General features: G+C 34.3%; 1 protein-coding gene across 8 annotated transcripts in view; it reads left to right on the top strand.

Annotated features, from left to right (window-relative positions):
- The window catches only part of PKHD1 (PKHD1 ciliary IPT domain containing fibrocystin/polyductin), a 657820-nt gene that overhangs the window by 354528 nt on the left and 289229 nt on the right, over positions 1 to 14063 (top strand). For all 8 annotated transcript variants that reach the window (XM_074237180.1, XM_074237175.1, XM_074237181.1 and 5 more), the window contains 2 exons: positions 9561 to 9738; positions 10855 to 11050. In XM_074237180.1, coding sequence (XP_074093281.1) covers positions 9561 to 9738; positions 10855 to 11050 — 374 coding nt within the window. The remainder of the gene's footprint in view (positions 1 to 9560; positions 9739 to 10854; positions 11051 to 14063) is intronic.

The raw sequence follows: 14063 nt of genomic DNA, 5'->3' as shown, positions 1-14063 counted from the left end.
GGAAGAACTAGTGTGTCAGAAAGTCTGTACTATAGAGTTCAAGTATAAACAGATTGTAGGCTATATCACCAATGATAATTTATTATTTGTTTTTTGTTTTGTTTTGTTTTGTTTTGTTTTGTTTTCTAGAAGGGATAGAGGTTATTTAACAATAAATCTCCTGGGGAAAAATATGAATGAAATATTTTTAAGTTTAATCTACATTATTAACATTTTATTCATCACTTTTTAGTCTAGACCAGTGGTTCTGATCCAAAAAAACTAAAACAATAAAAAACACAATTAGGTTCACTAAACTATCCATAATGATCCCTGGCACTTAGAAAAATCTTGACTTAGAAAAATTTCCGCTTATATTTTAATCTAGTTTGTGAATGTTAAACATCTCAATCATGTGACCATCATGTTTGACATTTTGATCTAGACAATCAACAAAATAATAAATGAATCCCTGTTTTGTTGATTTTGTCACTTTCTGAAATGTAAATATTCTTACTGAAAATTTAACAATCTACTCTTCCAAGCTGGTTTGAACTGGCTCCATCATGGTTTAGAATGGAAAAGAACTAGTTCCTTGTGTAGCAAGAATGAGAACCATCAGCCAGTCTGAATATTGTATTTTTGTCTTCAAAAGTATGACAAGACTGAAGAAGACCCTTTTGGGAAGGTTTTCAGAAAATATAGATAAGAATCATGCATGATAAGATTGGGTCATGCATGGATGGGTTATATTTACTACTGATGGAAAAATTATTGATCAGATCATGGATTTATTGAAATAATGAAGTATAATAGTAAAGCTAATAAACAGTCTGGAAAAGTAGACAGAATGTTAGTCTTGCGGCAGGAAGATAGGGTCCAAATTCCACTTTTAACTTTTAACCTATCTTTTGGGTACATGTTCTATCATTCCAGTAAAAATGTAAATGGTCAAAAAAAGGATGATTGTCTGATTTTTGTCTGTTTCCAGTACAAACACTGTAGTTGGGTGATCAGTGCTTGCTGAATAGAATTGAATTGGATATTATGATTTAAATGAATTCACTAGCAATATTTTCCTCATGTATTATTATAATTGGTAGCTTGTTGGTATAATGGATAGAGGGTTGGATTTGGACTCAGGAAGATCTGGGTTCAAATCCAGCCTTTCACAGTCAATAAGTTGTGTGTCCTTGGGCAAGTCATTTAACCTTGGTCTACTTCAGTTTTTTTCAACTATATAATGGGGATAATTATAGCACTTACCTTCCTGAGTAGTTACGAGGATAAAATGAGTTGTAAGATAAAATTTGTAAATTATTTTGCAAACATTAAAGTACTATATAGATGTGATTACATGTGAAAGGCATAACATAATAGTGGATTATAAAGAGCAGTTTTTAGAGTCAGGACCTAAGTTCTAGTTGACCTTTGAATCATACTGACTGAGTGTTCCTGGGTAAATCACTTAATCTCTGTGTGCTTCCCTTATGTTATAAAAGATAAAGGGTTTATAAGTTTAATTTGGTGTGGAGAATTCCCCCACTGATGAAATTAAATATCCTTTGTATATTTGGGTATATCCTAAAAATAGTAATGGAAAAGTGGCTCTGTCAATCACCTACATTGTTAACTCATTACACTATTTCTCACTCTTATTATTGAAAATTAAGCCTATTTCCTTGTAGGTAGAGTAGGTGATCTTCTAAAAGGTATAGGTTTAGGAAGGTTCTCCTTTCAAAACACATTTTTTCTCTTCTCACCTATAACAATGTTTGAAATTTCACCATTAAAAATGGATTCTTTGGGGTTAAGGCTTGACCATCTGAATTTATTATAAATGTGAATGTCTTTGGAAGAGATACTATATTAACCTGTAAGCCATTTTCATTTTTGTTTGAATTTATTTCATGCTCTGCTTTGAGATGCCAGAGAACCAAGGGAATATTTATTTTTACTAGGGAGAGTTACTGACTAAAAACTGAAGAAAAGAGGAAAGGATAATTATGGGGCATGGAAAGATGGCCAGACAATGCAAACTTGATTGATGTTTTGCAATGGGGAATCCCTGGGCAGCCAAGAGAAAGCAAGAAAAGGATTGAATGCCCACTGAGAGAAGTTGGAAGCAACCAACAAAAAAAAAAAACTTAAGTCAAATTAATTTTACTTCAAGGTTGGGGGATCCAATAGTTTTTCCTTCTACCCAGTTTGTCTTTTGTATTGTTATATTCTCATTACATCTGTTACATTGTCTAAGGAAGTGAAGACATTATATAAAGAGAGAGAATATAAAATAACTTCACATATTTGGTTCATTAGCTTACATTTACATTAGCTTACATTAGCTTAGTTCTTTATGGATTGCAAAACCTTGTCAAGAAAGTAATACAAATATTATTATCCTCATTTTATAGATGAGAAAATTGAGGCTCTAAGAGATAATGATTGATTCATGATCACAATCAACACATATCTCAGGCAGAATTTAAAACCATCTTTCTTGACCTCAAATTGAGTCCTTATACACTATAATGTTGACTTGAGGTGAATTATATAGTTTCTTCTAATTAAATATCTAGCATTTGTTTCCTAAATATGTTAATAAGGAAGGAAACAAGCAATTATAGAAAGAGTAGCTTTACTCTGTGTAGCACAGAGAATAGAAATAGAAGGTGTCATAGGACTATGGGGTAGGTCGTAAAAATCAAAAAAGAGCTGGGTTTGGATGGTTGCTGCCTTTGTACAAGTGCCCTTCTTTCTCTGCATTTTAGTTTCTTCACCTGTAAAATATCAATAATACTACTAGCCTTACCTACCTCACAGGCTTCTTGACATATAAATGAATGTTACTATTTCATTATTTTAAAATCTAAGATTGCCTAATGTTCCTGATCATTTGGGTCCTCACTAAAATAGGAAATTTCAAAATTAACAAAAGGCAAAAAAAGCAAGACCAAAGTGTTTTTTTCTCCCTTAATCCTCTCCACCTCTCCTCCCTCCCCCCAATCCCTTTCAAAATGTTCAGTTAAGGTTAGATATAGAATCTGAAGATTCTTTCTTTTATTCTCAAGTATCTCTACCTTTTTTCATCCCTTTAATCACATTAGGGGTTAGAACATAAGAACACTTAAAACCTTGCAAGAGACTCGTATCAAACATGAAATTACCAGGAGCAAAATAGCCCACTGTGAAAAATACTTTGAGTGCTGGTGAATGAAAGATGTGTGGCAAAGCAGGGATCTTGACCAGAGATCCAGGCTAAAATATCTATGCTTAATTATTTCTGTAATTCATTAAATCTGTAATTTCATCTATATGAAAAATACTAAAGCAGATGGAAACCAAAGTTATCTTTATGAATTGCTGTGTCCTCAACACTACCAAACATAGGATTACAGATTTTGATCTGAAAACTATGTTTTTACAGGTGAGGAATATGAGATCAAGGACAATAGGATGGCAACTCTACAGACAGAAAGAACCAGAGCTAAGATTTGAAGCCAGGTTTTGGAGGATCAGATCCAATATTCTTTCCATGGGTCTATAATACTTGCATTATGGTTAACCTGGTGACAGGCCTCTCATAATTTATTTAGGTAAACACTTGGACAGCAGACATTACACGTCTGCCATCAGGTTTATGCTTAAAGCCTTTTCATTTTGTTAGGATGTTTTAGAGACTGAGATTCCTTGGAATCACCTGTGAAAATATTTGGTCACCTGCACACAGTGTAATGAGGTATTAGATTAGGACATTAGTGGAAGCCAAGTTATAGTTCTAGAACTTAAATTAGAAAAGAATCAGGATCTCAGAACTAGAAACTTTGAAGTTTTCTTTTCCTAGTATAGTGTGTGTTTAGGGTATATCTTTGGAAGAGTGTTTAACAGTCAGATCTCAAAAGTCTTACTTCACAAACTTGTTCACATGATATATATTTTAAGATTAATATTAATATGTTCTCCATCACTTTCTTAAACCTATAAAAATAATAAATCAAGGCTGATTTGTTACATTTGCTTATTTCTAAAAGACTAGGTATTTACAACAAAAATTTAATAATCAATTCTCATGAGCTAGTTTGACCTAGCCTTAGTATTAGCCCTGGATATAGGTAATATGCTATTTGTTAATATCAATTACATTTTCCCTGAAAATTTTTTAGTGACATTACTTATCTCCTTAACTTCTTGCCCATATTCTTCTCCTGGGCAAATCTTAGAAAGTTCCTGCTAGAACAGAAGCATCTTCTTTTGGCCAAAATAAATACAAGTTCACATATAAAGATTCCTATTTAAGAAGAAAAAGAGAAATTTCAGCAAGCTGGAATGATGTCACAAAAATAAAATTTAAAGGTAACAAAACAGTCTCACAATTGGATTTTTAAAACATCAGCTAAACAAGGACTTGAGGAGGGATGTCTGACTAAATAATTTGTGTGAAAAGGACCCAGGATCTTTATTGATTTACAAGCCTAAAATGACTGAGTAATATGATTTGACAACCCTAAAAACTAATGAGAGCTTAAGCTTAATTAAAAGAAGCATAGGATATATTTTAAGAACTTTCTGGTCAGACCTTGTCTAGAGTATTACATTCAATTTCAGGTTTTCCATTCTTAAGAAGATAGAGTAGCTGCAATATACCCAGAATTGCAGATAGAAGAATAAGAGTATAAATCTATATTGTCTTTGGGTGTTACAACTGGGAATGTTTTAACTTATGGAAGACAATAAGTTTTTAAATAGTTGTAGAGCTAGCTTATTAGAGAATAGAATTGCTTTACTTGGTTTTAGAATGGGAACAATGGGTGGATATCATGGCAAAAATTTTAATATAAAGGAAAACTTTTTCAGAGTAATCCAAAAACAGAAAAGGCAACTTGATGAAGTAATAAATTCTCTTTCATTGAATGTCATAGGATACTAGATATGGAACCAAAGATTTAGAACTTGAAGAGACTTCAGAGACCATTGAATATAAATCATTTAAACTTTCTCCACACAAGCACTTTACAAATGAGGGGACTGAAGCCCTGAGAGAGTGGATTACACAGAGACACTAGATAATCATGACAATAGCCCTTTGTAGAACATTCTATTTATATATATTTTTTATAAATTTATTCACATATATATCTTACTATATTGTGCTTGACCAATATTATCTCACTTGATCCTCCCTACAATTCTACCATGAAAGTGTGATTATTGTTTCCATTTTATGGAGAAAGAAACTAAGGCTCAAGGTCATAGAGCTAGTAGGTGTCTGAGGCTGTATTTGAATATAGACTCCTGACTCTTGGTCCAGAATTCTATCTACTACACCACTTAGTAAATGTTGGGGATTGGGAGGAAAGAGTTGAACCCAAGTCTTTTTGATTCCCAGTCTGGTGCTCTATCCACTAACCCAAGGAGCTTTCTTCCCTTGGAAAATGGATTACTATTTAGTAGGGATACTGTCTATAGATGAAATTTATGTTGAACTATCTTAAGTGAATTCTAAGCAATATTTCAACAGTGAAGAGTTATGAATTTAGTTTCTTTTTTTTAAGTTACTACCTGATATTCTTTAAGTCTTCCTAATGGTTTTTAGGACCTATACATGTAGATATTATAGTAGGAAGGCTCTGGAAAATCACCTCATTGAATGAATCAAAAAAAGAAGCATTTATTAAGTGTTTTTGATGTGTCAAGCACCTAACAAAGTACTAACTACACAAATATAAAATCAAAACAGCCCTTACCCTTAGGAAACTTGCAAGGAAGCAACATTCAGTTGAGGAGTAGTGACCAGGGAGAGGGGTTTTTGGTTTGGGAAGACCACGGGATGTTAAGTAAAGAGAGCTACAAGGAAGCAGAAGGACAGATTTGAGTGATATGTTCTGGACCTGGAAAAGGAGTGGGATGGGGAGAGTGGAGTAGAGAAAGCTTAGTTGACCCCCAAAATGACCAGAGTTTGGAAGCCAGATAGATAAAATAGGCTATGTCATTTACATTAGGGGCCCCAGCAAGGAGTTCAGAGGTAAAGACTATCAATTTCCAGAGAAGTTTATAATTCTAGTAGATTAAGCTATAGATTGTTTTTTAAACTAGGTTTCAACTTTATTCTATGGCCAGTTTCTGTGTGTGTGTGTGTGTGTGTGTGTGTGTGTGTGTGTGTGTGTGCGCGCACATATATACACACATATTATTTATACACATATATGCACATATAAGTATATCTAACATGTTAATGTGGTATCAAGTGTTCATGTGTTATTAGTATATACCTCAATGGGTTTTAATGAAGATCAACTTGGATAATGTCTAGAAAAAACTTTAAAGTCTTATAAAATTGTATGGTGATTTTTGTTGTTGTTTATTTTCTTATCAACATCACTATGTTTTTTTCATTATGTTTGAAGGAGTTCAAGCAGTGAAACAAGTACAGTAAATTGAGCACTAGATTTGAAATTGGGAAGACCTGAATTCAAATCCAGCCTCAGACACTTATTAGCTGTATGACCCTAGGCAATTCATCTCACTTATGTCTGACTAAGTTTTCTCATCTGTAAGTTGGAGGCAATAATATTAACTATTTTCCAGGATTGTTATAGGGATCAAATGAGATCATATTTGACCTTAAAGAACTATACAAGCATCACTTATTTCTACTTATTATTAGGTATAGTCTTGAGCAAGGACTATATCCTGCTTTATTTTTATGCCTAATATTGAGAAAATCATTGCACAATTGAAACACTTTTTTGGAATTATTGGAATGTAGTTTTATCTTTTGTAGACTTAATGGAGACATCTTTGGGACAATTTTAGTAGGAGTCAGGATAATAAAGTCAAATACTATCTTCTTGTTCCCACATGATTTTTTTCCTCCTAGGTGTCCATGTGACAAATATTATTTATTATGTCATTCTTCCCCTCTTTTTATGAAAGTGTGTGTGTGTATGTGTGTGTGTGTGTTAGAAATCATACTATTTAGCATGCTATGGATGGTTGCATATGTCATCAAAATAACTGCTTTTTATAGGTAGGTAGAAGTGTTCAGATGCAAGCTCCTCCTGTGTAGATTCGTTGAAAGCATTCTAGGAACAACTATGGTAGCAGATAGGACAAGAATGAAGTGGGTCTCCTTATCCTATTTCCACATGATTTTACTGTCTTCTGCTATGTTTCTATATTTTGTTTTGTCTTGTTTTGTTCTTTGTCTTTTTTTTTGTTTTCATAGGTTTTTGCTAGGCAATGGGGTTAAGTGGCTGGCCCAAGGTCACACAGCTAGGTAATTATTAAGTGTCTGAGGTCACATTTGAACTCAGGCACTTCTGACTACAGGGCTGGTGCTCTATCCACTACACCACCTAACCGCCCTATGTCTCTATATTTTGAAAATGTTTAATTCCATATAGTTTGGAAATATATATGTTATTTGATATAGTGACATTATGAGAATATTTAAAACTTTTTTAATGGATCATTATGTCTGGACAACAATGTGTTCTTTGGTAATGCTCTACTGCCAGAACAATTTGTGGTTGGTTTCTACAGGTTATTTTGAATTCTGCATCTGTAGAATGAGAATTTGTCATCTAGTCATTCATGAAAACATCTGATGTATAAATCTAGCCACCAGTTCATTTCATATTTGGTATTCTGTAGGTGCTAATGTTTTGTAGCCTGCAGTGAAGTATTAGACATTTCTCCCATGTCTTTGAATGATCTATATTTAGCCCTAATTCCAGGTTTCTTAGGATAACTGTACTCTAAATTGCTCTTGAATCTCTCCATCATCATCACCATCTATTTCCTTTCCTCCTTCAAGGTTTGCTCATAGAATTTAAAAAGCTGGAGGGAAATTTGGGCTTCATCTGGTCTAATTTTCTTTCTGTTTTTATGGAAGAGACAACTGAAATTCAGAGAGGGTCCTAACTTACATGTAGCCAGGTGGTACAGAATACATGGAGTTCTAGACCTGGAGTTAGGAAAACCTGAATTTTAATCCAGCCTTAGATGTGTTGTATGACTCTGGGAAAGGCACTTAACTTCAATTTCCTCATCTATAAAATGAGGATTACAATAGCACCTACCTGCCAAGGAGCAAATGAAATACTATTTGCAAAGTGCTTAGTAGAGTACCTGACAAAGAGTAGTTTCCTTCTTTTCCTTATGTCTTGTCTAAGGTCATACAGATAGTAAAGTCACAGAGTCAGGACCAAACCCAAGCCTTCTGACTCTGAATCTGGCATCTTTCTACCTTGCAAATTACTGAATTTTAAGCCACATTTGGGAATGTAGTTTCTTTTTATTGGATAAGAACTTAAAAAATAAACTAACTTATCCCTTGTTTTTCACTATGCTACAGGGAAGAAATCATCTCTGCTGGGGAACCCCAGTCATGCTTCAGAGAATGAGGGCTTGCCAAAGCTAAGTTTCAATCACTGATCAATAGGAAAACCTTATTACCAGTATTAATGTATTATCTGGAACTGATAAGATGCTTTGGGATTATGGCTTTGGGCATTTGTTTAATAGTAATTTGTTTAATTAATAGTAAAAAAAAACCCTGGTCCTTATGACCTTATTAAGATGACATTTATTAGTAACCATAGAGCTCTGTGAGGGTATTACTAGTTGCAGCACTTCAGAGGTGTGTTAGATGCAGGAATGATGATCAAAAGATACTTTCCCTAGGGCCCTTTGGAGCTCACAGAGCTCTGCCCTAGCCTCCTTTACAGAAATACAAATGGCAGCAACATCAAACACCTAGTTGACAAAAGGATAGGAACTGGATCTATGATTTCACTGGTGGGAGGAACTACTAGATTAGGAAATTCTTTTTGCCTATGTGTTCTCACTTTCCCTAAAACATTGTCTTCGACAGCTGCCTAGAACACTGAGAGATAAATGACCTTGCCTAGGGTCATACTGCCACTATAAATCACATACAGTCTTTCTTGGCTTTGAGATCTTTGTAATAGATCATAGGTTGCACCTATAGAAAGCCTTATGGTTTGTAAAAGTATTTTACATATGTTATTTCATTTGACACTAATAACAACTCTGGAAGATGGATGCCATTAATATGATACCTATTTTATAGGTAAGGAAACAACTTGAGGGAGATTTGATGATTTGTCCAGGGTTACACAACTGTTGTGTATTAGAGGAGAGACTTGAACTCAAAACTCTTCATTTTCAAGGCTTGCTCTTCACTTGCTACTGCTACTTTTAATAGCTTACCCTCTAGAAATATTTCCAGAGAGAAAGAGGGAGTTAGAAATGAAGAGAGAAGTCAAGTACTCCTGATTCAGAATTTGGTCAATAAACCCAAAACCTCTTTGTGTTTTGTGCTGACATCTAGGTAGTGTCAAGTAGATAGAGTGCTGGACTTGGAGCCAGAAAGACCTGAGTTCAAATCTAACTTTGGACACCTGCTAACTGCATCTCATTTTTCTATATTGTAAAATGAAAATCATAACAGAACCTATCTCTCAAAGTTGTGAAAATTCACAAAATAATATTTTTATAATGCCTGGAACAGAGTAAGTAATAAAAACAATCCTTTCCTTCCCTGACTGTCTCCTTAGAGCTGAAGCACCAGATGTTGCTTATGATTTAGCAATAACTGACAGTAGAAATCAGATGACCACTGTCAATTTTGTGAATGATACATTGTCAAACCTATATGGATGGATGGCTCTGCTTTTGGATCAAGATACCTACTTGTTGAAATTTGAGGCTCCTTGGATCAGCATGAATTTTCAGGTAACCCTGGGTAATTATTGATTAGTCACTGCAAACTCTCAAGGAACCTGAATGTCCCCTCCCAATTGTTCTTATATCTCTTTTCTTAGATCTCATTTCACATTGAGATGTGGATATCTTGTAGATGGGAAAAAAATTTAGAATCACTTCAAATCTCATCTCAGCACATTTCCTATCTTTGAGAAATATTTAATTCTAATATACCAGAAAAAAGTTAACTATAAAAATTGTCTGAAGAAACTACGTTATGATTTGCCAGATCATTAAAGCAAATCATTCCCATTTCAAAATATTTGTAGCCAGATAAATGCCTCAGGTGTGTATTTCTGTGTCAATACACTGCCATCTTGTGGCAAGTCATTAAAATGTAAATGTAAATGTAAAAAAAAAGCAAAATGTAAAAATGTGCTGGGAGTTCCAGGATTAAGGGATTTTTTTTTTTTAAGGTTGGGTCACTAGATGAAGGTCTTCAAAGGTCTCTTTATCAATCCTTTAGCTCTTCAATGAATTCATCTTTCATTATGAGCAACTTCTTTTAAAGAACAAAAAAAGTGACTTGTTACTGTAGCCCCCTGGGGACTCATAGCCACTTTTCTTCTAATTTTTTTTCTGAATTTCTGAGAGTTTGATTTCCCTTCATGAGGCTTATCAAATGTCCTTTCCATAGACTCAGTATCATCTTCTGAGACATGTTACTATGATTGCCTGAATCTTTTAATAAAGATTTTAATTAAAAGGTTTAAAAAGTTTTGATTTTGGTAATAGCCACTATTAACTAACTGTCTTGCTTAGACTCAATTAACTCAAATGTAATATAAGGGCATTGAACTTTTTATGTAACTTCTTTCACTTCTAGATTTATAATCTTTAGTTACAAATGTACAATTTTGAGAATGCTTCTTAGCTCTATCCTGTTATTTTTCCATAGAAAGATATTGGTAATGAGAAGGACTCATTCACTTGCCCCAGTCACAATGGTGACTGTAGAGCTGGGATGTCTAATTCCAAATCCCATATTCTTTTACTGTACTACATTTCCTCTTGATGGGACATTGTTTCCAAATGATTAAAAATCAAAATGAGCTGTCAGTAACCAGTATGACCTGTTTTCCACAGTATTCAGCAACGTTTGATAATTTTGCTTCTGGAAATTACCTGCTAGTGGTACACAAAGACTTGCATCCATATTCTGACATCCTGGTGATGTGTGGTACTAGAATTGGCCAATCCCTTCTATCTCCTCCATCTGTCACTCATGACAAGGCCTGTGATTGGTTCTTCAACAACCAATTAGGAGAACTCACTTACCTGGGTAAGTGTATGATCAAGAAGCTGCTGTGGATGTTTACTACTGTTGAGTGTCATTTTACTTTCCTTTGTATTTAAGTATGTGTATTGGTTTTGCTAATTTGGGGTCATGGACTTTTGAAAATAAAAAACAGGGGTGGCTAGGTGGCGTAGTGGATAAAGCACCAGCCTCGGAGTCAGGAGTACCTGGGTTCAAATCCGGTCTCAGACACTTAATAATTACCTAGCTGTGTGGCCTTGGGCAAGCCACTTAACCCCATTTGCCTTGAACAAAAACCTTAAAAAAATGAAAATAATAAACAGTGAAGGGAAAATATGCTTTAGAGAAGTGTCAAATATGCTACTGAAAATGGTAGCATGATACCACTGGAATTGGTAGCATAATACCAATGGAACTGGTAAATATTTAACAACCTAAACAAAAATATCATAGAACATAATGTTATTATATTATTTTAAGTCAATATGAAACTTATAGGTATCCTTATATTTGATTTAATGGCCCTGTTTCTAGTTGAGATTGATGCCATTGATTTAGAGAATTCTGATATCAGTGTACAGAGCTGCTACAATGAAAAAAAGATGATTTGGGGGGCAGCTAGGTGATGCAGTGGACAGTTCTGATATCTGTGTACAGAGCTGCTACAATGAAAAAAGATGATTTTGGGGGCAGCTACGTGGTGCAGTGGACAGAGCACCAGCTCTGGAGTCAGGAGGACCTGAGTTCAAATGCTGCCTCAAGGCACTTAATAATTGCCCAGCTGTGTGACCTTGGGCAAGTTACTTAACCCCATTACCTTAAATAAATTTTAAAAAAATTTAAAATTTAAAAAAGATGACTTTTTTCCCTCACAGTGAAAGGATACACCAGTAGTTTTTTGCATAAATTTAGACAATGGAAAATTGGTAGAAAACTTTTATGGGGAAGAATGAGAACTTAGGATATTTGAAAAGTATTCAGTGCAGGTGTATGAGAGAAGAGTAGCACTCCAAAGAGAGACTGACAAATTGGGTTGGGAAGAAGGACTTAGAAAGTAAATCAATCAACACATTTATTAAATATCTGCTAATTACCAGATAAAATAGACATTGAGTTGAGTATATTATATAAAAACAAACTTGTCCCTCCCCTCTAGAAGCTCACCTGTTTTGGGGGTAGACCATAAGTATAGAAAAAATAAATACAAATCCATTTGTTGGGGTCACTTTAAGCTTCTGAGTAAAAAAAATTGAAATAGGGGAAAAGGCTCAGAATAAATGGGGATTCCACTAGACAAAAGTGATAAATTGCAAGATGGGTGGATATGCAAAACTTAGGAAGAAAATGTTGTTTATCCTTCATTTTTGAATTGACTTTTGGGGAGTGAATTGGATTTAAATGAAAGTAGAGATATATAGAGTCATCAGTCTCTCTCTATTTCATAGTCATCGAAGTCCAGTGGCTAGATTAAAGTCAAGAAAACAGGGAAGGGAAAAGAATATAGAAGTCTGCTTCTCCTAAATTTGCCTAGGGGCACTTAAAGACCTAGTATAATCAGTGCCTCTCTATTTTCTGGGTAACTTTGCCTATAATAAGCACTTTAATAAATATTTGTTACATTTAATTGAATTGAATTGAGGAGGCAGAAGAAGCTAAAGCTCTTAGGGCCTATTTCTGGAACAAATTTGTCAACTTCTTTGGGCTTCATTATGATTTAGAGGATTCACCCAGTACATTAAGGTCTTTATAAAACAGTGATATAGAATTTCTAAAGTCTTTGGGAAAATGTCTACTAACCCCACAGATTTTCCCATGCTGACTAGTATTCTAGTGATGATAGAGAATGATGATATAGGTGATAACCTGAAACCAGACCAAAGAGATATAAATTCCACTTCTCCAAGTTTTGTTTTGAGTTTTTATTAAAACTTAAAGAGGCAGCAGGGGATGTAAAACTGGTATCATTCAATAGGACATAAGTTCAAGTTCCACTGCTAATTATTAATCAGTCCTTCAATATACATTTATCAAATGTTTACTATCCAGACATTGTGTCGAACACTGAAGATTTTTTTTAAATGGCAAAAAAGATATTTGCTCTCAAGGAAATCATATCTTAATAGGGACAAAATATAAATAAAAAAAACTAGGGGAAGTAGTAGCAGCTTGGGACAGAGGGAAAGTCTTCCATATAGTTGCATTTGATGTGAGTATGGAAGTTAGTCAAGGATTTTAAGACCTTGGGAAAGTCATTTAATGTCTCAGTCCTCCCAGAGAATTATTTGAGAAGATGCTCTTCTCCATAGATAGTAGGAATTTCTTTACTGAGAAGTTCCATATACCAATGAATTTACAAGTATGTTATGACAATTCAATTCAATTTAATAAGCAACTGGGCTAAACACTGGAGACATAAAAGAAGCCAAAGAGAGTTCCTGACCTCAAGTAGTTTATCATTTAATAACCACAACAAAGAGAAAATGCAACCCATTTGGTGTCCAATTTCTTTGAAATTCTGAGATTTTTCTGGTTGAAATTCTGTTGAACAGCTAAAATGTACAGAATTCCTCATATTTTGAAAGAGTCATAGTCAAGATCTCATGGTCTAAATTCCATTTCTGTAAAGAATCATGCCCATTTTTCAAAGGGTAGATTTGAAATTGGCTGACTCTGAAAGGTTTTCAGAATTCCCTTTAAATTATTATCTGGAGTCCTAAATATAAAATTTTGGCCAATCAAGTGTCTGGAAAGTCATTTATCTCACTAAATTTGCTTTGACTTTACTTTTGTTTCCTGCATTAAGCCTTGTCCCTTCTTACCTTCTGCTCTTCCCTTTGTTGCTGATTACATAAGCAAGTTAAAGAAAAAAAGTATGAGGTGGAAGGTAGCAAAGATGTTCAAAGTCCACTCTCAGATGTTAATTCCTATGGAAATCAAGCCAAAATGGAGTAGAAAAGGAAATCAATTAATCCATATCTTTTCGAACAATTATGTGGTTTTTGCTAGACATGCCACATGATTTCCTTCCTACCCATCT

The sequence above is a fragment of the Macrotis lagotis genome, chromosome 5 (assembly GCF_037893015.1).
Source record: "Macrotis lagotis isolate mMagLag1 chromosome 5, bilby.v1.9.chrom.fasta, whole genome shotgun sequence".
Taxonomy (NCBI): Eukaryota; Metazoa; Chordata; class Mammalia; order Peramelemorphia; family Peramelidae; genus Macrotis; species Macrotis lagotis.
Note: the sequence above shows the minus strand (reverse complement) of the source record. Positions and strands in the feature narration are given on the sequence as shown.